The sequence below is a fragment of the Hemitrygon akajei genome, chromosome 22 (genome assembly GCF_048418815.1).
Source record: "Hemitrygon akajei chromosome 22, sHemAka1.3, whole genome shotgun sequence".
Lineage (NCBI taxonomy): Eukaryota > Metazoa > Chordata > Chondrichthyes > Myliobatiformes > Dasyatidae > Hemitrygon > Hemitrygon akajei.
In genome coordinates this window covers 9804808-9831279 of record NC_133145.1, presented here as the reverse complement: position 1 = coordinate 9831279, position 26472 = coordinate 9804808, and the positions used below count along the sequence as shown (strand labels likewise).

The window sequence follows — 26472 nt, the reverse complement described above, 5'->3', positions numbered from 1 at the left end:
TGTCATTGGAGCCAATATGTACCATGACCTTTGGCTGCTCAGGATTTTGTGGATGCATTCAGAAACATCATGAGCTCTGGCACCGGTGAGGCAAATTACCATCTGAGTTTCCTTTTCATGCTTATCTGTCTCCCGTCTGTAGAGTTCCCTATTACTGCTTCCATCATATCAGCTCCCTACCCATCTGAGCTAACTGCTCAAAATGGAGTACTTTTTGTTGAGGGGGGCAGCCACAGGGTGCTCTCTGCTTTCTGACATTCTCCCTTCCATCTCCTGACAGTCACCCATTTATCTGTCTCCTGTAGTCTTGGAGTTACTACCTCCCTGTAGATCCTGTCTGTCACTGCTTCACTTTCCCTAACAATCCAAAGGTAATTGAGCTGCAGCTGCAGTTCCCTAACGCGGTCCCTGAGGAGCTGCATCTCGATGCACCTGGTGCAGATGTGGCCATCGGGGAGGCTGGAAGTCTCCCAGAAATCCCACATCTGACACCCAGAACAGAACACTGTCTCTGCAGACATACCCATACTTTCAAGAACAAAAGAAAGAAGAAATATGGAATGAACTTACCTACTTACCCTGCCTCCACCTGTCCTTGCCAAAGCCTTGTAGAAGTTCTTGACTCTTGTGTTGTACAAGGAGCACATGATAGGGTGTAGTACAGGATAGGCAGGAGTATGGTACAGATATAGGTTACAAACGCTCAACTTGTAGACACCCTCACGTATAGATGAGCTCCCATAAAAATATCAATAAGTTTATAAAATATATGTGTTATGTGTTTTTTTGGTGACTATATTTTGCATGCTCTTTTGAATGTCCTATGTACAGTAGGTCCTGGACCTTGGCCCAGAGAAACAGTGTTTTGTTTGGCTGTGTTCATATATGGTTGAATGATAATTTAACCTGAATTTGAATTTGAGAACCATAGAACATTAGAGCACAGAAACAGGCCTTTTGGCCCTTCTTGGCTGCGCTGAACCATTTTCTGCCTAGTCCCACTGACCTGCACCTGGCCCATATCCCTCCAAACCCCTCTTATCCATATATCTGTCCAAGTTTTTCTTAAATGTCAAAAGTGAGCCTGCATTCACCACTTCATCTGGCAGCTCATTCCACACTCCCACCACTCTCTGCGTGAAGAAGCCCCCCACTAATTTTACCTTTAAACTTTTCCCCCTTCACCCTTAACCCATGACCTCTGGTTTTTTTCTCCCCTGGCCTGCTTGCATTCATTCTATCTATACCCATCATAATTTTATACACCTCTATCAAATCACCCCTCATTCTCCTACGCTCTAGGGAATAAAGTCCTAACCTATTCAACCATTCTCTGTAACTCAGTTTCTCAAGTTCCAGCAACATCCTTGTAAACCTTCTCTGCACTCTTTCAACCTTATTAATATCCTTCCTGTAAATAAGTGACCAAAACTGCACACAATACTCCAAATTCGGTCTCACCAATGTCTTATACAACCTCACCATAACATTCCAACTCTTATACTCAATTCTTTGATTTATAAAGGCCAATGTACCAAAAGCTTTCTTTACAACCTTATCTACTTGTGAAGCCACTTTTAGGGAATTATGTATCTGTATTCCCAGATCCCTCTGTACTACTGCACTCCTCAGTGTCTACCATTTACCTTGTATGTTCTACCTTGGTTTGACCTTTCGAAGTGCAATACCTCACACTTGTCCGCATTAAACACCATCTGCCATTTTTCAGCCCATTCCTCCATCTGGTCCAAATCCCTCTGCAAGCTTTGAAAACCTTCCTCACTGTCCACTGCACCTCCAATCTTTGTATCATCAGCAAATTTGCTGATCCAATTTGCCAGATCATTGATATAGATAACAAATAACACTGGACCCAGCACTGATCCCTATGGCACACCACTAGTCACAGGCCTCCACTCAGAGTAGCAATCCTCCACTACCACTCTCTGGCTTCTTCCACTGAGCCAATGTCTAATCCAATTTACTACCTCTCCATGTATACCTAGCGACTGAATCTTCCTAACTAACCTCCCATGCGGGACCTTGTCAAAGGCCTTACTGAAGTCCATGTATACAACATCCACTGCCTTCCCTTCATCCACTTTCCTGGTAACTTCCTCAAAAAACTCTAATAGATTGGTTAAACATGACCTACCACGCACAAAGCCATGCTGACTGTTTCTAATAAGTCCCTGTCTATCCAAATATTTGTAGATCCTATCTCTTAGTATTCCTTCCAATAATTTACCTATTACCAATGTCAAACTTATCGGCCTATAATTTCCCGGTTTACTTTTTGAGCCTTTTTTAAACAACAGAATGACATGAGCTATCCTCCAATCCTCCGGCACCTGACCCGTGGATGTCGACATTTTAAATATTTCTGCCAGGGCCCCTGCAATTTCAACACTAGTCTCCCTCAAGGTCCGAGGGAATACCCTGTCAGGTCCTGGGGATTTATCTACTCTGATTTGCCTCAAGACAGCAAGCACCTCCTCCTCTAATCTGTATAAGTTCCATGACCTCCCTATTTATTTGCCTTGTTTCTATAGACTTCATTCCAGTTTCCTTAGTAAATACAGATGCAAAAAACCCATTTAATATCTCTCCCATTTCTTTTGGTTCCATACATAGCCGACCACTCTGATCTTCAAGAGGACCAATTTTATCCCTTACTATCCTTTTGCTTTTACTATCCCTTACTATCCTGTAGAAGCTCTTAGGATTATCCTTCACCCTGACTGCCAAAGCAACCTCATGTCTTCTTTTAGCCCTCCTGATTTCTTTCTTAAGTATTTTCTTACTCTTTTTATACTCATCAAGCATCTTATTTCCTCCCTGTTGCCTATACATGTTATATATCTCTCTCTTCTTCTTTATCAGAGTTCCAATATCCCTCGAGAACCAAGGTTCCCATTCCCATTCTGATATGTCTATCCATGGCCTCCTCTACTGTCAAAATGAATCCAAACTCAGGTTGGAGGAACAAAACCTTATATACCGGCTGGGTAGCCTACAACCTGATGGCATGAACATTGACTTCTCTAACTTCCGTTAATGCTCCTTCTCCCCTTCTTACCCCATCCCTGACATATTTAGTTGTTTGCCTGTTCTCCATCTCCCTGCGGTGCTCCCCTCCCCCTTCTTTCTCCCGAGGCCTCCCGTCCCATGATCCTTTCCCTTCTTCAGCTCGGTATCACTTTCACCAATCACCTTTCCAGCTCTTAGCTTCATCCCACCCCCTCCGGTCTTCTCCTATCATTTCACATTTCCCCCTCCCCCCACTACTTTCAAATCTCTTACTATCGTTCCTTTCAGTTAGTCCTGACGAAGGTTCTCAGCCCGAAACATCAACAGTGCTTCTCTTTATAGATGCTGCCTGGCCTGCTGTGTTCCACCAGCATTTTGTGTGTGTTGTTTGAATTTCCAGCATCTGCAGATTTCCTCGTGTTTGTTCCTTATTCTTATTCATTTTGCCTTTAACCCTGACAGGAACATACAAACTCTGTACTCTCAAAATTTCTCCTTTGAAGGCCTCCCACTTACCGATCACATCCTTGCCAGAGAACAACCTGTCCCAATCTATGCTTTTTAGATCCTTTCTCATTTCTTCAAATTTGGCCTTTTTCCAGTTTAGAACTTCAACCCGAGGACCAGATCTATCTTTATCCATGATCAAGTTGAAACTAATGACGTTATGATCACTGGAACCAAAGTGTTCCCTACACACACTTCCGTCACCTGCCCTAACTCATTTCCTAATAGGAGATCTAATATTGCATCCTCCCTAGATGGTACATCTATATATTGATTTAGAAAACTTTCCTGAACACATTTCACAAACTCTAACCCATCTAGACCTTTAACAGTTTGGGAGTCCCAATCAATGTGTGGAAAATTAAATTCCCCTACAATCATAACTTTCTATCTCCTGCAGTTGTCTGTTATCTCTCTGCAGATTTGCTCCTCCAATTCTTGCTGACTATTGGCTGGTCTATATTACAACCTATTAATGTGGTCATACCTTTCCTGTTTCTCAGCTCCACCCATATGGCCTCAGTAGACAAGCATACATACATACAGAAGTCCAACATACTTATGTTTATTTCTATGAATGGCTAAATTAGTTCTCTCTCTCCACCCACTTTTACTAAAGGTGTGTGGTTGTGTAGACTGTAAATGGATTGCAGTAGAGGTGATGATTAAATACCACAGTGCAGGAAGCCATTGCTCCATGTTTTGTGGCCACAGTCTCTTACACAGTGAGGCAGATTGTTTGATGCTTTATTTCAACTACATTGTTTGATGTTTTGTTTCCAGCACTCTGGTGCTCAGGGAGACGTCCTGCAGGACCGGATCGCCATCCGTAGTAATGTGACCTTGGCAATGACATCCCTGCGCATCTCCACGCTGGAGGAGGTGACCCAGGTCAGCGCAGTGCTGGCTCAGTGTGCGGTGAGAACACAGAAACTTCTCTCATTGTCTTCACCACTCAGCTACAATCATGTTGCAGTTTGCAAAATCAGGTCCAATTTTCTCAGCTCATACACAAGTTAGGAAGTATTCTTTTTCTTTTACTCATGCTCAGAGGCAGCTTCACTAGCACTCACTGAGAAAGCTGATCAGATTGGTGAGATAGGAGAGGAACTATAGCAAGTTGTGAACTCAGGTCTTAGGTAAAAGTAAAAGAGAGGCAGATTTGTATTTAAATTGTCCCTATCTTACTGATGAAGTGACTCTGGGCTCTAATTTTTCAAAAAATTCAAGATTAATGATGTTTACTGTCATTTCCAGTACACGTGCACAGAAGAACAAAATAATTGCTACTCCAGATGTGATACAGCACAAAAAATACACAATAAAATAAAAAGCACAATAATAAAAAACACATACAAGGGGTGATTGATAAGTTTGTGGCCTAAGGTAGAAAACCTAGCACATTTATTTTTCTTACATTTACACGCTTAGTCCAGCGGTCATGGAGCATACAGATCCCTTCTTTGTAGAAGTCGGTGTCTTGGATCTCCAGAAGTGGTCCACAGCATGGGGTGATTGATAAGTTTGTGGCCTAAGGTAGAAGGAGATGTGTTATTAACTTCAAGCTTTCTGCATTTTCACCCAAAGGGCTGAACTGCATGTGCATGTAATGAGAGCTGTATAACTCAACTCCTTCTATCTTAGGCCACGAACTTATCAATCACCCCTGCTGTAGACCACCTGGAGGTCCAAGATGCTCTCGTTACATGCACGTGCAGTTCTACTCTTTGATAATGAAGAAAGTTTGAAGTTAATAACTAATCTCCTTCTATCTTAGGCCACAAACTTATCAATCACCCCTGCTGTGGACCACTTCTACAAAGAAGGGATCCATATGCTTTACAGCCACTAGACTAAGTGTGTACATGTAGGAGGGGACTATGTTGAAAAATAATTGCGCTGGGTTTTCTAAAACTGACTCCTCCTACCTTAGGCCACAAACTTATCAATCACCCCTTGTAAGATAACTTATATACATTGATTGTATATCCACAAAGTGTTGATTGTCTGTATATAACATGACCGACAGGAAGTGATAAAGTAGCAGTGGTTGGGGTTTTAGGGGGTGGAAGTGTTGATCAGCCTTATTGCTTGGGGAAAGTAACTGGTTCTGAGTCTGGATGTCCTTGCATGGATGGTATGTAGTCCCTTCCCTGATGGAAGTGGGACAAACAGTCCATGAACAGGGTGTGAGGGATCCTTCATGGTTACTGACACTTTCCGGCACTTTTCTGTACGTTTGTCCTTGGTGCTGGGTAGGCTGGCACCGGTAATACGATGGGCAGTTTTAACTACCCATTGTAGAGCCTTCCCGTTTGCTGCAGTTCAGAATGGAGATTGCCATGTGAGGTTTCCAGAGGTGGTAGTTCATTATATTTTCATTTCAGGCTCTCTGGAAGCAGTGAGTTAGGCCACTAAAATTTTTCATGATCTGGTAGAGCATATATAAACCAATTAAACAGTTCAGGTCAAAGTCTGGCCATCAGAACAGGGAAAGGGGGAAATCAAGGTAATTTTAAGTTGCAGAGATGGTGGAGGAGGGATGGATAGGACAAAGGATGTGTCTCCAATAGGGACAGGCTGAGGTATCTCCGACAGGGATTGGCTGAAGTATCTCTGACAGGGATTGGCTGACGTATCTCTGATAGGGATTGGCTGAAGTATCTCTGACAGGGATTGGCTGAAGTATCTCCGTCAGGGATTGGCTGAAGTATCTCTGACAGGGATTGGCTGACGTATCTCTGATAGGGATTGGCTGAAGTATCTCTGACAGGGATTGGCTGAAGTATCTGGGACAGGGTTAGGGTGAAGTTGCCATGGAGGCAAGCTATTGAAGTTACCTGGTTGATACATTAATGAGGCAGTTGGTGAAAGATAAGACAATCAAAGGATGTAACTGAAATGTATAGTAGAGTTATAGGACAGACCCAGTTTTCAAGTCAATGAAAAAAGTAAAACTGAGTAATTATTACACACAAAAGAAAACCTGCAAATGCTGGAAATCCAATCTGGGAGACCACTTCGCTGAGCACCTACACACTAGCCATGCATGTTCAGTGCATTTTTTCTGCAAAGTGTTCACTCGGTCTGCATTTTGAACTCTGAATGCAATTAGATTGCAGAAATGCTAGTGAATTGCTGACCAAAAATCGTACACTGCTTGCATTTAATTTTATTTCCTCTGTAGTGAAGGCTGATGCAAAATACCTGCTTAATTCATCTGCCGTGTCCATGTTCTCCATGACTGATTCTCCAGATTGACTACCTATAAGACTAATGTTCACTGTTAGCTCTGTCGTTAATGTCTTTTACATTTCTAGTCAACTTTATCTCACAATCTGATTTTCCCTTTCTAATTCATCTTTTACTCATCTGTTGCCATTGCCTTAAGACCAATCCGCTAACCCACCTTTATGAAATTTTTTTTCTTTATTTGTTGCTGGCCTTTTATGTTCTTGTTGGGATGAGATGCGTGATGCCAGGACAATGTTCTTCCAGAAACAAAATCATCAGTCAGAGCACAGTCGGATGCTGGTCATTTCATGAGTTTACATCTTTCTTCTTCCTAGGCTTTCCCTGAAGAGTTTGTTAGGGGAGAAGGATTAGCCAGAAGTTTGGCGATGAGCAGACAAATGATTGACATAATTGGGAATAAGACAGGTCAAGGATCAGCCACACCCACAGAAGCTGGAAGAAATATCTTGCGAGTCCTAGGTACCTGGAACTTCTGTATAATACTGTATTATAATTATTATATTTTGTTGTAGGTGATGAATTCTTCACATTGCCAGTATTGTATCAAACCTGGCTAGAGACGCTGTACAAGGTAGACAAGGTTTAGGGTAGCAATTAAAGAGGATGTTGAATTTTAAGATTTTTTTTGTGTGCCATACTCTGCCAGAGCCTAGGCGACCACTTTTTTTTTCAAGTTGTTGTCCTGGAGGAAAGATTCTGTGAGTGGTCCCCCACGTCCTTCTCACAGCGCAGTGTTTTTTTTTATGAGACCGAGTTGCGAGGTCGACACTCAACCCGGCATGGGTGGAAAGCGTGACCGGGAGCGGCCCGACTGGATTGAAACTCGGGAACCTTCGCTCCGGATCCTGGTGCTGATATCACTGCGCCACCAGCCGGCCAATTTTAAGGTAAATTAGTCAATAAGAGAAGAACATAATCAAAAAAGCTGCAAATGCTAGAAATCTAAAATGAAAACAGAAAATACTGAAAACCTAACATGTTAGGTATAATCAGGTTTCAGGTTGTTTACTGTATACATCCTCCAATATTAAATGGAACCATCATCAGTGTGGAGAGAAATGTTTCAGCTTGAAAACCCTTTCTCAGAATAGGCCAATTTCAAGGAGACAGGAGCAGATTTAACTGGGGTGGGGAAGACTGGAATAAATAATTGTTTATTGTTTCTGAATGCAGGTGCTGTAATAGCTGCGGTAAATTCCGATCAGAATAATGGCAGTGATGCAGCCAGTGGCCTTGTCACTTCTGCCTCCATCTTCAGGCTGACCAACGATCTTGTCCAGTCTCTCATGCGCTCTCGTGTGTTCAATGAGGAACTATTGTCCCTGTCTGTCCGAGAGATTGACGTGCATGGGAAAAGAACAGACCCCTTCAATTTGCTGTGTGCCTGGCCTCAGGACCACTGCCACTTCCATGTCCCCCAGGCACTGTCCCATCAGCTGTCAGCAAACCGTGAACTCATCCAGATCACAATGAGCCTCCGAGTCAACCCGTTCCTGATGGGCTCTGTCAGCAATGACAGCATCTCTACCCACCTCGGATCCATGGAGTTCAGCAGTCCACAGGGCCTCCCTGTCCCCATCAGCGGCCTGTCCGCAGAGACGTCTATCCGCGTTATCTTACCAGACAGGAGAACGCAACACTGGCGGCACGGTGCAGTGACAAAGATCCTTGGTCCTGGAGAGAGCACGAACTTCACAGTCCAGCCCGTGAGCAGCAACCATGCAGCTGGACTCCATGTCTGCCTGCGATTCACCCTGCTGGGTGAGTGTTCGTTCAGTCATTCCTGTGCTGTGATGTCTGCTTAGAGTATAAATCCTCCCATTGGCTTTACTTCTCAGGCAATGGAAAATGCTGATGTGTGGGGTGGGATTGTGGAGGGAGAGTGGATGATCTATTAGATAGAGTAGCTACAGAGCTGTATTCCTCAACAGCCATCATCTGGCTTCCTTCCTATCAAAGCCCCAAAGGAACCAGCCTTCCTCGCCCAGCTGGATAACAAGTAGACTCTCCATCACCTGAATGGATGATCTTCATCTCATCCATTTATCCTTTTTATCCCAAGCTGATTATTACCTAATAACCAAAATGTTCAAAGATGTTTTGATTAATTGATTTTAATCAAATTTCAAAGTAAATTTGTATCAAAGTCCATATATGTTACCATATACTACCTTGATATTCATTTTCTTGCATGCATTCATAGAAAAAATATAGAAATACAAGATAATTTAATGAAAATCTATATAACCATATAACAATTACAGCATAGAAACAGGCCATCTTGGCCCTTCTAGTCCGTGCTGAACACTTACACTCACCTAGTCCCACCAACCTGCACTCAGCCCATAACCCTCCATTCCTTTCCTGTCCATATACCTATCCAATTTTACTTTGTCTACTTGAACAGACAAAGGCTGACAAATGACCAATAGCAAAAGAAGACAAAGTGGAGACTAGTTTTTAACGGCTGGAGATTGTAGAGATAAATTGAATGATAATGTTTCTGGAGAAGGTTTGACAATTAATTGCTGGAGATTGTAGAGCTATGCTGAAGTGCAGAATCGCCTGCAAATGTTTCAGGAGATGGGTCCAGATGGCAGGCTTCAGCTGATGCGTGTTCAGATTCTGACCTTGGGTATGCCAGTGTCTGGTGATGACCATGGGGCACCAGCCAAAGGGGCCTGTGTTCAGACATGCATACAACCGGAACTCAGTCTCTGTTCCCAGGAACTTTGACTCTGGCTCAGTCCTCAAGAGGCCCAAGGAACTTAAATGGGGGAAGTTATCCACTCAATTCCTGATTCAAAATGAAAACCTGGAATTGTAACTTTCAGCCTGAAGGGACTCCTTTTCTGCAAACTAATAAGATGAACTATTTCTAGCAGAGTTACTGCAGCCCTGCATTACCACCTTAATCCAGGCAACCCCACTAGAGGCAGGATCAGAGATTTGAAAAAAAAGGCATGTAGACTAAGTTTAAAGTTCTCCTCTGAGGTTGGGAAATATGGGTCCTTCCTTGCTTCTGACTGTGATCCTTTGCTCTGCTTGTAGTCAGTATGTTTTGTTGGTATTATCAGTGTAGCCAAAGTGTGTTAGTGGTGAAGGAAATGTGGATGGGATACTAATATATCAGGCTGCTTCATCCTGGATGGTGTCACACTTCTGGAGAGTGTGCTGGAGTTGCATTAATCCAGACAAGAGGAGAGTATTCCATCACACTCCTGACCTGTAACTTATAGATGGAAATAGTTTACAGTGTCTGCAGGTAAGTCTGCAGGGTACCAGGACTACAACCAGCCTATGTAACCACACTTTTGTCTGGCTCATCCAGATGAGTTTCTGATCAAAGGTGATACCATGATGTTAATGGATGTGAACTCACTGATGTAATGCCATTGACTATCAGAAGCAGGTAGCCATTGCTAGGCATTTGTATAGCAGTTATTGTCACCTTCCTGAAGTCTTCCTGCCTACAGGCATAGACTACTTCATTTGATGAGAGAATAATAGAACTGGATATTGTACAGTCATAAGTTGGCATCCCAATTATGACTGTATGATGGAAGGAAAGTTCTTACAGAAGCAGCTAAAGGTCATAGGGAACAGGAATTTTGACAATATCACAAATGGAATTCTGCCAATTTGATTCATTTATGTATCTCCAGAAATGACTGGGAAAATAGGAAACACCTAATGCTTTGAATATTTAATAACTGACCAGCTGTGGTACTGAAGATGCAGTCCAGAATTAGTTCTCTCTTTAGCACAGCTATTCCAGTTTAATTACAACGCTAGTGTCCACCCAACAATGTAGAATTAACTAAGTATATCCTGATCATAAACAGCAGAATAAATGTCACCTATTACCGTCCCAGCAACCTGCTTCCAATGAAGTGATGAAATGAAAAGGTGTCATAGATAGTGTTAGTGCTTGTCTTGGTGAATCATCTAGGACTAAGCAGCCCAATAGACTCACAGTCAGACTCCCACCTTGACGCACTTGACTACAAAACTTACCAGGACATTACTGATAGCAGTTTGTATATCTTTCCCATGTATCAAACATAGGAGGTGTCTTAAAATATAGCTACACCACCCTGTCCTTGGGGAGAGTTAATGACCAGTGTTAAATGCTGCCTTTGCTAGTGATATAATTGGAGCAGAAAATGACATTCAAAATCTGAAAAAATACCAACTTATTCTATATGACAACACTGTTGGATTTGTAAATATCTGTCGGTACAACTGGTCTGTGGCCACCACACCTACTGTATATTCACCAGAATGGGTCTGGGGCTGAAGGTTTATTAATTTATGTTACATTAACTGAAGGGGTTTAGAGATGATCTGCTTCAGATTGTTTCTAATGTTAAGCAGCCTGTCAGTTCTAGTAGAGTATAGGAAGTCTGTCACAGGTTGTGTTTCTTGTTTACAGTCTTGGTATCCTATCTAACCATGATGATAACATGTGAACAGCAGGGAATAGAGGGATACAGACCACATGCCAGTAGATGGGACTAGTTAGATTGACATAGAAGTGGTAACAATTCTAAAATTCTCCAGATGTGGCCTAACGAGAGTTTTATAAAGCTGCAACATAGCTTCCAGACTCTCAAATTCAATTCCTTGATAAAGACAAGCATGCAACATACCTTCTGTACCACCCTATCAATGTAGCCACTTGCAGGGAGCTATGGACTTAGACCCCAAGATTCCTCTGCACATCAACAATGTTAAAGGTTTTCCATTCACAGTCTACCGCCCCTTTACATTTTATCTCCCAACATACAACATCTCACATTTTGCTGAGTTAAACTTCATTTGCCATTTCTCTGCCCATATCTGTAAATTATCTATATTGTGCTGTATCCTTTGTCAATCTTCTACACTGTCCTCAGCACCAACCTTCATACTTCCTGCAATATGTCTACAGTTTCACCTGGGTCTTTTATCACAAACAGCACTAAGAACACCACTAGTCACAGACCTCCAGCAGCATTGACCACTACCCTCCATCTTCTATGAGTAAGCCAATTCTGAATCCTAACAGCAATTCCCTGGGAATCCCATGCTTCTTCTGGATGAGCCTGCTGTGAGGGACCTCATCAAATGCCTTACTAAACTCCATGTAGAAAACATCCACAGCTCTACTTTCACTGTTCATTTAACAGTGTTTTGTTTGGCTGTATTCATTGGTATTTATGTATGGTTGAATGACAATTAAACTTGAACTTTGCCTTCATCACAACCTCAAAAAACTGAATCAAGTTAGTAAGCCACAACTTTTCATACTGAAAGTCCACATTGACCTCACCAACCTTCTCCTTGGAATTTTGTAGCCTCATCCAGATGTTACTGTCTTTGAGCCTTCTACATGCACCATCCCTAAAAATCTCTGCTCTACCAGTCAGGGGTTTTGCAATTCTACGATGGGAGTGGCTGCTACCTAACAGCATACAGTGTAAGCTGTCACTTTCAGGAAAGACAAGGTGGTCTTGGGAAATGAAATAAGTTAGTGGAAGGATTCCAAGAATGTCACAATGGTGATCCCAACAACACATTTCCAGCTTGCAGTTTTCCCAAGGACATATAGACGTTGCTTCTTATGAAGTGCAGTTCCAGTGGCTGTGGCTGTCTCTCCATAACAGATTGAAGTTATCATAGAACCATAGAACATTATAGCACAGAAGCAGGCCTTTTGGCCCTTCTTGGCTGTGCCAAACCATTTTTCTGCCTCGTCCCATTGATCTGCACCTGGCCCATATCCCTCCAATCCTCTCTCATCCATGTACCTGTCCAGGTTTTTCTTAAATGTCAAAAGTGAGCCTGCATTTACCACTTCATCAGGCAGCTCATTCCACACTCCCACCACTCTCTGTGTGAAGAAACCCCCCCCCCCCCCGTGTTCCCTTTAAACTTTTCCCCCTTCACCCTTAACCCATGACCTCTTTTTTTTCTCCCCTAACCTCAGTGGAAAAAGCCTGCTTGCATTCACTCTATCTATACCCATCATAATTTTATACACCTCTATCAAATCACCCCTCATTCTTCTACGCTCTAGGGAATAAAGTCCTAACCTATTCAACCTTTCTCTGTAATTCAGTTTCTCAAGTCCTGGCAATATCCTTGAAAACCTTCTCTGCACTCTTTCAACCTTATTAATATCCTTCCTGTAATTAGGTGACCAAAACTGCACACAATACTCCAAATTTGGTCTCACCAATGTCTTATACAACCTCACCATAACATTCCAACTCTTATACTCAATACTTTGATTTATAAAGGCCAATGTACCCAAAGCTCTCTTTACAACCCCATCTACTTGTGACGCCACTTTTAGGGAATTATGTATCTGTACTCCCAGATCCCTCTGTTCTATTGCACTCCTCAGTGTCTTACCATTTACCTTGTATGTTCTACCTTGGTTTGACCTTCCAAAGTGCAATACCTCACACTTGTCCGCATTAAACTCCATCTGTCATTTTTCAGCCCATTCCTCCAACTGGTCCAAATCCCTCTGCAAGCTTTGAAAACCTTCCTCAGTGTCCACTACACCTCCAACCTTTGTATCATCAGCAAATTTGCTGATCCAATTTGCCACATTATCATCCAGATCATTGATATAGATGACAAATAACAATGGACCCAGCACTGATCCCTGTGGTACACCACTAGTCACAGGCCTCCACTCAGAGTAGCAATCCTCCACTACCACTCTCTGGCTCCTTCCATTGAGCCAATGTCTAGTCCAATTTACTACCTCTCCTTGTATATCTAGCAACTGAATCTTCCTAACTAACCTCCCATGCGGGACCTTGTCAAAGGCCTTACTGAAGTCCATGTATACAACATCCACTGCCTTCCCTTCATCCACTTTCCTGGTAACTTCCTCGAAAAACTCTAATAAATTGGTTAAACATGACCGACCACGCACAAAGCCATGCTGACTTTTTCTGATAAGTCCCTGTCTATCCAAATACTTGAAGATCCTATCTCTTAGTATTCCTTCCAATAATTTACCTACTACCAACGTCAAACCTACGGCCTATAATTTCGCGGCTTACTTTTTGAGCCCTTTTTAAACAACGGAACTATAATCATGTGGCTAATTACTTTGGAATCTTTTTCTCTCTTTCTCTAGAACTTGGAGGAGCTCAGGACCTGGATCCTTTCATCCATATTCGTGTTCATAATGACTCCCGGTTTAATGGGACTCACTACAAAATGACCAAAGGAGTCGTATTACCTTCTGATACTGGCAGTCTGAGTGCTGAGCACACAATCTTCCTGTTGCCGGAGTGAGTGGATTTGGTCCAAAATCAGCTTCCTGATAATAGTTAGGATCTGTTGCTTGGCTGAATATGTCCATAGTAATAAAAATGGAAAATGCTTTATCTGTGGAGAGAGGAGCAATTACTGGCACTTCCCTCATGGCAGCTGCAGAGTTTATTCTCCAAACTGGAACATGTGATGCGTGTGTGTGTACAGCAATCAGACAGCTACTTTACCAGAAATGAATCAGATTCAGAATCAGAATCTAATTTACTATCAGCTGCATGTGTCATGAAAACTGTTAGCTTTGCGGCAGCAATATATAGAATATACAGTAATAGAGAGAAACAACTGGATTATAGTAAGTATGTAAATAATATATATATTAAATAGTTAAATTAAATAAGTAGTGCAAAAACAGAAATAAAAAAGTAGAGGTAGTATTCATGGATTCAATGTCCATTTGGAAATCAGATGGCAATGGGGAAGAAGCTGTTCCTGAATCGTTGAGCGTGTGCCTTCAGGCTTCTATACCTCCTTCCTGATGGTGGCAGTGAAAAGAAGACATGTCCTGGGTGATGGGGGTCCTTAATGGTGAACACTGCCTTTTTGAGGCATGCTCCTTGAAAATGTCTTGGATACTACAGAGGCTAGGCTAGTGTCCATATTGGAACTGGCTAATTTTACAGCTCTGCAGCTTACTTTGGTCATGTGCTGTAGACCCTCCCCACCCCCACTTCATACCAGTTGGTGATGCAGCCAGTCAGAATGCTCTCTTCCGTACATCTGTAGAAATTTGTGAGTGTTTTATTGACAAACCAAATCTCCTCAAACTCGTAATGAAATATAGCAGCTGCCTTGCTTTCTTTGTAGCTGCATCAATATGTTGGGTCTAGGTTAAGTCCTCAGAGAACTCAGGAACTTGAAGTTGCTCAGCTTCTCACCTTTGGATCCCTCTATGAGGACTAGTGTGTGTTCCTTCATCCTACCCTTTCTGAAGTCAACAAGTCGTTGTTTTGGACTACTGACATCGAGTGCAAGGTTGTTGCTGTAACACCACTTAACTAGCTGGTATATCTCACTCCGGCGCACTCTTTTGTCACCTGAGGTTCTGCCAACAATGGCTGTATCATCAGCAAATTTACAGATAGCATTTCAGCTATATCTAGCCACACAGTCATGGGTGTAGAGCAGGGGTTCCCAACCTTTTTTTCTCCATAGAGCCTTACCATTAACTGAGGGTCCATGGGCCTCAGGTGGGGAACCACTCGTGTAGAAAGAGTAGAGCAGTGGGCTAAGCACACAATTCTGAGGTGCGCCAGTGTTGATTGTCAGCAAGGTGGAGAAGTTATTTCTAATCCACACAGATTGTGGTCTTCTGGTTAGGAAGTTGAAAATCCAGTTGCAGAGGAGGTTACAGAGGCCCAGGTACTGGAGCTTTTTGATCAGAACTGTAGGAATGATTGTGTTAAGTTCTCAGCATTTATCAATGAACAGCATCCCAACACGGGTCTTTGTGTTGTCCAGCTGATCCAAGGCCACATGGAGAGCCAATGAGATTGTTCCCACCAGAGACCCATTGTGGTGATAGGCAAATTGCAGGGGTTTCCCAGTCTTTGCTGCAATAAGTTTAATTCAAACCACTTTATACACTGGCAAATAAATAGATCTTGTTGTAGAATTAGAGAGAAATAAGTAACAAACTTTGTGTCATGTCTTACTTAACCACAAGATATCACAAGCTGCTTTGTATACAATGAATGAGAAGCTGAATCAGATATATTGGCACTGGAATATGCCCTGAAATTTGCTGTTTTGCAGCAGCATTAGTGCAGGACATAAAAATTACTATAATTTACAAAAATAGAGCAAAAGACAAATAAAAAGGTAGTATTCATGGGTTCATGAACCATTCAGAAATCTGGTAATGGAATGGCAGAAGCTGTTCTTTGATCGTGGGTCTTCCAGCTCCTGTACCTCCTCACCAATGGTAATAATGAAAAGAAGGCAGGTCATGGATTGTGAAGGTCTTTAATGATGGATGCTGCCTTTGTGAAGCACTGCCTAAGGAGCTAAGGAGAAAGCTCCCTTCACTGTAGATTTGACTTGGTTTCCCATATCCGCGTTGAAGGAACAGACAAGGCCAAGGATAGTAGGTTTCATCTGAAAGACAACCCCCTCCACTGACTCACTTTCTCACTGGAAGGATCAGCCCATCACAAATTATCAGGGGTATAGATAGGGTAAATGCAAGCAAGCTTGTTGCACTGAGGTTGAGTGGGACTACAACTAGAGGGTTAAGGGTGAAAGGTGAAAAGTTTAAGATGAACATAAGGGAAACTTCTTCACTCAGAGGGTCGTGAGGGTCATGAGAGTGTGGGACAAGCTACCAGCACAAGTGGTGCATGTGAGCTCGATTTTAAGGTTTAAGAGAAGTTTCAATAGATACTTGGATGGGAGGGGTATGGAGGGCTGTGGTCCCGGTGCAGGTTGATGGGAGTAGGCAGTTTAAGTAGTTCAGCACTGACTAGATGGGTATCCAAGACATCTTTAAGGAGCGGTGCCTCAGAAAGGCGGTGTCCATTATTAAGGACCCCTAACACCCTGGACGTGCCCACTTCTCTTTGTTATCATCAGGACAGAGGTACAGAAGCCTGAAGGGTTTCAAGAACAGCTTCTTCCCCTCTACCATCTGATTCCTAAATGGACATTGAACCCAAGAACACTACCTCACTTTTTACATATATTATTTCTGTTTATTTCTATTTTTATCTAATTATTTTAATATACATATATATGTTTACAGTAATCTACTTCTGTATTATCGTGTATTGCATTGTAATGCTGCTACTAAGTTGGCAAATTTCACAACACATCCTGTTGATAACAAACCTGATTCTGAATGAACTGTTTCTGCACTGTACTTTTTTGTGACTCTATGACCTCAATTATGAGCACTTAACCTAGTCTACTGAATTCAGAGTGAGCTGGTTCAGCTCATTATGCTGCTAAATGGGATTAGTATTGATAGGTACTCGATATTTAGTGTAGTCACGGTGTGATAAAACCCTGTATCTATGCTGTATGACTCTAAGATTCTATTATGCCTAGAAATGCCAAGCAATCATATTCTGTGATAACAGATGTACTTCTGCTCTCTCCGCTCTGTGCTGGGATCCTATCATTGACTTGATGTCTTCTGTTTGTTACAGGGTGTATGATACCACCAGTGAGGAGCTCAGTGTCACCATCTCCAGCCACTTCTCCTCTGCTCCAGTAAAGGTTTCCGTCATTGTGTACACCTCCTTGTGTCAGTACTTTGACTTCCAGAGCCTTCGGTGGAGAACAGACGGCATCTTCCCCACACACTGGACCAGGCCAGGGGAAACAGTGTGCCTCACTCAGCACCTCACCGTCTTTGGAGCAAGCTTATTCGTGTATCCAGAGGCTATCCAGTTTCTGCCTCCTGTATGAACACTGATATTTCCACAACACATCTATAAACTTCTGTCCCAACAGTAGAACAGCCTCAGAGTTATCCTAATGAGGAGGATACCCTGTAAATTATACAGCCCGTATTCTATCCTCCTACTAATGCATCTTTCTTGGGTTGCATCCTTTTAAATTAATGTTATTTTACCTCCTTGTATCATCCTTTTACAATTTAGAAGTTCTCTTTGCCCTTTTCTATTATCAATATTAACTGTATAATCTAATGATTGGTGCTTGTTAAGTTTTCCCTCAGTGACACCTGGTCACTTGGCCCTCTTCATTCCCCAAAAACAGATTCAACAATATCTCTATTCTCCTTGCATCAGAAGCAGACTGATCACGAAAATTCTCCAGAACACTTTTCAATGTTTCCCCAGTTTTTACCCTTCATCTAACATAGTTTTGATCACACTGTTAATTACCTATTTCTTGCCAGCATGTTCCTCCGATGCCCTCTCATTACAGTGACCTAGTGAATGCTTCTTGTCATGTGATAACACTATTCCTGCTTCTTCACTTTAACTAGCTGCATTTTGTCACTTAAAGACATTCCCTCTCTTCAGCTTTAACCAGTACTGCTGCCCCACTTCATTTCTTCCCTTCCGTATCTTTTCTGAACTCCTTGTATTATGGAATATTAGGTGCCCAGTTCCTGACCTGTTTTCGAGTCATTATTTAATTCTGATTTTTGCATTATGATCCCAAGCAGATCTGTGAAAATTCAGCTCTTCACATTTATTCACGACATTTTCTGTATTTCCATTTATGGATGCAAACCTATTATTGCGTTTGGTGTAGTCTGTCTCAGCTTGTACCTATTCAATACCTTTCAACCACCTTTTCAATACAACCTAATGCTCCTCTATTCTTGTTCTCTTCAGCTCTTTTTCTCTGCTACTAAATGCTCAAATGCATGCCCTGTGAGTTGAGTATTAAACTCTTTCAATTTAGTTTAACCAACCCCTTCCCCTTCCCCTTCCCTGGGCAAGTACTTTTATTCTAGCGGGTTGAAGTCCATTTAACTTGGTCTGCTGTCCTGCCCTGGAGTGTAAGTGGTCCATCTGCAAGATTCTGGCTGGTAAAGCTAGCTTAGATAGAAGTTTCTGTCTTTCTGTTCTCGTCGTCAGAAACATGCTGATAATGTGTGTGCTACTGTTAGGAATCTGACTATCTCCAAGTAGCTGCAGGTACCCTGTATGATTCAGCAGTGATTCCTTTGCAGGTGAACAGCCCAGTGCAGAATTCGATTGTGGCAATCACCTGTGCCTTGGTCTTTGCTCTTTATGTCATGGTAGCTCTCATCGCCAACAAGCTGGACTACATCGATATCAACCGTGTTGGCATCGTCCCTCTCTGTGGGCAGCACGGTCGCTACAAGTATGAAGTTATGGTGAAAACTGGCTGGTACAGGAACTCAGGTGAGAGAACTTGTAATGGGCACGGATTGACAATTGTGATAACAGCAGGTAAGAGGTAGAAAAAGGATGTGGGTATAGATATAACATGCTGTTTAGGTTCAGCCTGCAGGAGCCGAGACTCAGAGCAAGACACCGGAACTTCTATAAGATGTGACTGGCAGGACGGTTTAGGTTCAGCTCACAGGTACAGGGACTCGGAGCAAGACACCGGAACTTCTATAAGATGTGACTGGCAGGACGGTTTAGGTTCAGCTCACAGGAACAGGGACTCAGAACAAGACACTGGAACTTCTATAAGATGTGACTGGCAGGACGGTTTAGGTTCAGCTCACAGGAACAGGGACTCAGAACAAGACACTGGAACTTCTATAAGATGTGACTGGCAGGACGGTTTAGGTTCAGCTCACAGGAACAGGGACTCAGAACAAGACACTGGAACTTCTATAAGATGTGACTGGCAGGACGGTTTAGGTTCAGCTCACAGGAACAGGGACTCAGAACAAGACACTGGAACTTCTATAAGATGTGACTGGCAGGACGGTTTAGGTTCAGCTCACAGGAACAGGGACTCAGAACAAGACACTGGAACTTCTATAAGATGTGACTGGCAGGACGGTTTAGGTTCAGCTCACAGGTACAGGGACTCGGAGCAAGACACCGGAACTTCTATAAGATGTGACTGGCAGGACGGTTTAGGTTCAGCTCACAGGTACAGGGACTCAGAACAAGACACTGGAACTTCTATAAGATGTGACTGGCAGGACGGTTTAGGTTCAGCTCACAGGTACAGGGACTCGGAGCAAGACACCGGAACTTCTATAAGATGTGACTGGCAGGACGGTTTAGGTTCAGCTCACAGGTACAGGGACTCAGAACAAGACACTGGAACTTCTATAAGATGTGACTGGCAGGACGGTTTAGGTTCAGCTCACAGGTACAGGGACTCAGAACAAGACACTGGAACTTCTGGAAGAGGTGAATGTCAGGAGCCTATAAAAAGCACTGACAAGCTCTGGCAAGTAAAAAGGTCAGCTCAAGTGGAGTGGTCATTGTAGGAGTGGCTGATTGTAAGAAGAAGACCTTGAGGCTTTGGCTCAAGAGGCTGCAGTAAGAAGAAGCGGAGGTTGTGAGCAAAGACTTGGTGGCTTATTTTTTATTATTTATTATTTCACAGGCTTGAGCAGTGGGAATTGTAGTGTCAGCAGTGGTGTGCTCCTCTTGCATGATGTAGGAAGTCAGGGACCATAAGTCACAGGAGCAGAATTAGGCCATTCAGCCCATCGAGTCTGTTCCGCCATTCCATCATGGTTGATCCCAGATCCTGTTCAACCCCATACATTGCTTTCTCGCCATATCCTTTGAAGCCCTGACCGATCAGGAAACGATCTACTTCTGCCTTAAATATACACACGGAATTGGCCTCCACAGATTTACTACTCCACTCTCCCTGCAAAGCATTCAGGAAACTGAGGGGTTGATGGATAAGAGTTACGGAGAGGCAATCATACCTAAGTTGAAGATTGCAATTGGTTGGGTAACTGTCAGGAGAGTGAAAATAAATAAGTAGACAGCACGGAGTACTCCTGTGGCCATACCCCTTAATAAAAAGTATACCATTTTAGATGCTGTTGGAGAGGATGACCTACCAGGGGAAAGCTGCAATGGCCCAGTCTCCAACACTGGGTTTGGCCCTGTGGCTCAAAGGGAAGATTCATTGGTTAGAAGAACAGACAGGAGATTCGGTGGATGATATTGAGACTTGCAGATGGTTGCTGCCTCCAAGGTATTAAGGTTAAAGATGCTACAGATCAAGTCCAAGGCATCCTTAAGGGGGAGGGGGAGCAGCTAGAAGTTCTCATTCACATTGATACCAATGGCATAGGAAGGGTGACAAGGTCCTGCAAAGTGTGCTCATAGAGTTAGATGCTAAGTTAAAAAACAAGGATTTCCAGGGTGGTGACCTCAGGATTGCTATTTGTGCCACATGCTTGTGAGGCAAGAAAAAAGAAGATACTGCAGTTTAACACACGGACGAACAGATGGTTCAGGAGGAAGGGCTCCAGTTTTTGAATCATTGGACTCTCCTCCAGAGCGGGTGGAACCTGTGCAATGGGACAGCTTGTGTCTGAACCGGATGGGGTATCAATATTCCTTGCAATAATCTGGGGGACTTAAACTAGAGTTGTAGGGGTGTGGGAACTGGAGTGGCAAAAAAGCAAGTGGACAGGTAATGGGAAAAGTAGACGTTAAGCCTTCAAGCAAAGATAGGAACTGAAAGGTTGAGCATTGTAGGACTAATGTTGTGAGTTGTCTATTTCAATGCAAGGACTAGTGTGGGTAAGGCAAATGAACGTAGAGTGTACAATTAGTGAGACTTAGTTGTAGGAGGGGTAGGACTGGCAGCTAAATGTTCTGGGGCTTAATTGCTTCAGACATGATAGAGCGTGAGGTATTAAAGGAGGAAGGTTGACATTATTAGTCAGAAAAAATATTGCAGTGCTAAGACAGGGCAGATTGAAGGGCTCGTCTACTGAGGCAATTTGACTGGAACTGAGGAATGAAAAGAAATGTTGAAGTTGTAAGGTGACAGTGAAACCAAATTTGGAGTATTGTGTGCAGTTCTGGTCACTTGATAGCAATAAGCTTGAACAAATGCAGAGAAATTTTACCCGACTATTGCCAGGACTTGAGGGCCTGAGTTACAGGGAAAGGGTGAATAGGTTAGAACTTTATTCACTGGAGTGCAGGAGAATGAGGGGAAATCTTATGGAGGTGTACAAAATTGAGACCTATGGATAGGGTGAATACTTGCAGGCCTTTTTTCCCCTCAGATTAGGTGAGACTAGAATTAGAGGTCATAGGTTTAAGATGAAAGGCAAAATATTTAAGGGGAATCTGAGGGGGACCTTCTTCTCTCAGCGTGGTGCAAATGTGAACAAGCTGCAAGCAGAAGTGGTAGATGCGATGTCAAGAGAAATTTGATTAGGTACGTGGATGAGACAGGTATGGAGGGCTATGATCTGAGTGTAGGTAGAACAAGCAGAAGACCATGCTAGCATGAATAGATGGGCCAAAGGGCTTTTTCTCTGTTCTGTTGTGCTCTATGACTCTTAATCTCTTTCTTTGTCATTCACTTTCCATCTCCCAAATGCAAGTAGCTGCAAGGGTTCTCCTGGATATTGATCAGGAAGGGAAACTCTGGCTGTATGATACAGTTCCTAATGACTGGCTGTTGGTAAACAGTTATATCTGTACAAGTACCTGATTATCTGTTTCTTATTAATGGCATCATTATTCACATAATAAGATCAAACTATATTTATCCTGAAGGAAATTAATGTTGGAAATCAGAAATATAAAGAGGAAATTGTGGAAATACTCAGGCATTCGGATCATATCTTTGTATAGTGGAGGGGAAGAGACACATAAGACACTGCAGGTGCTGGAAGTCTGGACAATTTACAGATTGCTGGAGTAATTCAGTGGGTCAGGCAGCTTCTTTGGAGGGAAATGAACAATTGAATTTCTGGCCTGGAAAGAAGGGGGGGCGAGAGCCAGTATAAAAATGTGGGGAATGGGGTCGGCGTGAAAGCTAATGGGTGATAGGCTGATCTAGTTGAGTGAGAGTGATAGGCAGATGAGGGAGGGGCAAATAGGGAGTGATGTAAGAAGCAAAATGTGATAGGTGGAAGTGATGAAGAAAGAATCTAATATGAAAGGGCAGTGAACTGTAGAATAAAGGAAAGGAGGTGAGGAGGGGAACTGGTGGGAGGAATGTGTGGGTGATGGGCAGATAGAGTGGGGTAGGGAAAGAGATGAGAGTGGGATAGGTAGGGAAAACTGGTGGGCAGCAGGGAATGATTACCAGAGGTTAGAGAAATCAATGTGCATGCCTTCAAGTGTGAGACTTCCAAAGCAGAATAAGAGGTGCTGTTCCTCTAACCTGCCTCTAGCCTCAACTTAGCAGTAGAGGAAGCCATGGCTGGACATGTTAGTCTGATAATGGGAAGTGGACTTAAAGCTGCTGGCTGCTAGGAGATCTTGACTGTTTTGGTGGACAGAGTGAACAAGCTTGACAAAGCGATTTTTTTCCCCCAGCACTTTGCGTTGGGTCTCAGTGATGTAGAGGAGAATGTACTGGGAGCACTGAATATAATAAATAACACCATTGAATTCACATACGAGTCCTCTGCCGAAGGGTCTGGGCCTGAAACATCGACTGTACTCTTTTCCATTGAGGCTGCCTGGCCTGCTGAGCTCCTCCAGCATCTTGTGTGTGTCACACGTGAAGAACTGCCTATGGCCCTGAATAAGATGTAGGAACAGTTATAAAACTTAGTACGTTTGCAGGATTCAGTGCCTGGAGAGGGATCGATGAGAAGGGAGAAGCCAACAAAGGAGATGTTACTACACCAACATGTCTTTCACACAATTCCACTGCCAAGTTGAAGCTAGACACAGATAAGAGGAACAACGTCTCATATTTAACATTGTCTCTGACCAAGTGGATGAACATCAAGTTCCCTAACTTCCCCTCTGTCCCTTCTGTCTTATTTCCTGATCCTCACCACCCCATCTCTTTTCCTTCTCCCATGTCACTTCCACCTATCACCTCCCTGCTGCCTTCATCATTCCCACTGCCCCCCTCCCTCACCTGCTTAGCACTTGATTTCTGTCTTGTGTTCTCTTATACTCCTCAAGCACCTCATTTGATCTGAACTGCCTCTACCTGTGTGTGCTGCTCTTAAATTAAGGTTCTTCCTTTCCTGCAGGTACTACAGCTCACGTGGGCATCAGCCTGTATGGGGTGAACAAGAGTGGGTCTCGCCACCTGGACAAAGAAGGAGCATTCCAAAGGAACAGTCTGGATGTTTTCCAGGTTGAGACAGATGCCAACCTGGGTGAGATATGGAAAATCCGAATCTGGCATGACAACACAGGTAGGTGTAAATGAGCAAACTGCCCAACACATCAGGTGTGAAGCCACGGCTGCCTATTGAATGTCTTTGATTCAGCAGCCCACCCGACAGAGCATTCCAATAGACTGGTTCCAATAGAAATTATGTGTGCATCGATGACTCTCTGTGGGCCATAGCGAATTGTACTGGTTTTCCTCTTAAGTATACTCCTTTTGAAACTACTTTTGCTGCAATCTGCAGCATGTAAAGTTCCTCTTAGCATCGAAGTACGAAATTACATCAATGATCTTCAGACCTGACATTCAACGGTTAAGTGCGGAGCAGTTAAGCATGGTGCCTTTAGGCATCAGAGCCGTGGCCGAAAACGCAGCAGGAGAGGTGGGATTCAGAGCAGGTAGAAGCACAGAAGAATGAGGCCTCCTCTTCCGAGCACTTTGTTGGCGAACGTACAGTCACTTGAAAATAAGATTAACGATCGCAGGGCAAAGCGGCTGTATCAGAGGCAGATGAGGGCAATCTCAATTGTTTGTTGCATTGACGCTTGGTTGTCAGTGAATGCACCGGATGCAGCTATCCAACCAGAAAGTTTATGATTTTCGGAATGGGTGAACTTCAAATTCTGGTAAGGAAAGGGGTGGCAGTGTATGCTTTTTAGTCAATTCTCATTGGTGTTATGTCAACTTCTTGTTTCCCTGACTTAGAACACTAACAATTAAATGTAGACCATTCTACTTGCCTCGGGAGTTCTCATCTGTGATCCTGACCACAGTTTACATACCACCACCAGCCAATTATAAGCATGCACTCGTGAAACTGCATGATGTGGTCTGTAAACAAGAAATAACCCATCCCGACTCATTTCAAGTTATAGTCGGTGACTTTAACCAGACCTATTTGAAGAAAACCCTGCCCGGTTATCATCAGCATGTAGCCTGTTGTACCAGCGGTCCCAACACACAAGACCACTGCTATACTACGATAAAGAATGCCTACCATTCCTTCCTGAGACCACATTTTGGCCAGTCAGGTCATTTGGCTGTACTCCTGATACCCATCTACAGACAAAGCCTAATGAGCAAGGCTCCAGAGATCAAGACAGGTAAAAGGTGGTTGAGAGAGGCAGAGGAATGCTTACAGGATTGCCCTGAATCAGTGGATTGGGCTGTGTTCAAGAACTCATCTAGGACCTGATGACTACACCAGAGTTCTTACAGACTTTATTAAAACAACTGTAGTGAGACCCCACAAAATAACCATATATAACCATATAACAATTACAGCACGGAAATCATTCAGGGTTTTCTCCAATCAGAAGCCCTGGATGAACAATGAAATCCAGAACCTGCTGTGAGCCAGATCAGAGGCATTTAAGTCTGGAGATCAAGAATGCTACAAGATGTACAGGTACGATCTCCAGAAAGCCACCTCTCAGGTGAAGTGGAGATTCTGGACTAGACTGGAATCGATGATGGATGTTCGATAGCTGTGGCAGGGTTTGAATGCCAGTAGTAGTAGGCAGCCGTTGATCCCAGATGATCATGGGTTTGCGCCTCTGGTGGACCGTGTCCTCTCCAGGGTGCAAGCCTGGGTGGGAAGATTTGAAGAACCGGCTGTTGCCCATGCAGTGGGTTCCCCCTCTCCCCGTCACTGATGTAGTCCAAGGGAAGAGCAAGTGCTGATACAGCTTGACACCAGTGTCGTCGCCGAGGTTGCTGGAGTGAAGTTGTAAACAACATCTCCAGATTTCTTCTTCAGGGTTTACTCCCAAAGCTTTTCCCATGGGTAGATATGGCCGCAAGGCAGCGGAGGTTTAAAGTCAGAGTTTTCCTTCTCTGAGGTGGGCTGACGAGCCCCACCTGCCCAAAGCAACTGGCTTTGAGGCGCCAGTGGCCTGCCTTTGCTCCTTCTCTTGTCAGTAGAAACAGTGCTGCTGGGCCTAGTAGCTAAGCCACATGTGAAGGCCAAGAGTTGGACTTGGTTGTCAGAGGCTGTTGGAGACGCACGCCATTTGGAGCACTTTATAGATAGTGGGAGTTTATCCCCACCACCATCCCCGGTTATGACAACCTTAGGAACCTGAAAGACCTCCTACATAACCTCCTACAAGGCAACAGCAGAGCTTCACTTCCAGATGAGCTGTATGCCTTCTATGCTCATTTGGATCACCAGGACAAGGAGGAACCATCGTGCACCCCCATGTCTCCCGATGATCCTTTGGTCTCAGTATCTGAAGATGATGTGAAGAAAGTGAATCCAAGGAAAGCATCTGGTCCATATGGAGTACCTGTCTGAATACTGAAGACTTCTGCCAAACATCTGGCTGGAGTGTTCACAGGAATATTCAACCTCTCGCTCCGGCAGTGTGTGGTACCCACCTGCTTCAATTAGGCTTCAATCATACTGGTGCCTAGAAGAACATAGTAACCTGTCTAAATGACTATCTCTCAGTGGCACATATCCGCAGTGATAGACCATAAGACAGGAGCAGATCTTGCCCATCATGGCTCATCATTTTCTTCTATCTCCTCCTCAACCCCAGTTCCTGGCTTTCTCCCCGTAACCTTTGATGCCATGTCCAA

At 43.5% G+C, this 26472-nt stretch overlaps 1 protein-coding gene across 1 annotated transcript in view; it reads left to right on the top strand.

Annotated features, from left to right (window-relative positions):
- pkd1b (polycystic kidney disease 1b) overlaps positions 1–26472 on the top strand; it is a 192884-nt gene that overhangs the window by 81978 nt on the left and 84434 nt on the right. Inside the window, exons 15-21 of the mRNA XM_073026674.1 lie at positions 4321–4455; positions 7107–7251; positions 7966–8553; positions 13934–14090; positions 17277–17532; positions 18779–18974; positions 23747–23914. Of these exons, the coding sequence (XP_072882775.1) occupies positions 4321–4455; positions 7107–7251; positions 7966–8553; positions 13934–14090; positions 17277–17532; positions 18779–18974; positions 23747–23914 (1645 nt within the window). The remainder of the gene's footprint in view (positions 1–4320; positions 4456–7106; positions 7252–7965; positions 8554–13933; positions 14091–17276; positions 17533–18778; positions 18975–23746; positions 23915–26472) is intronic.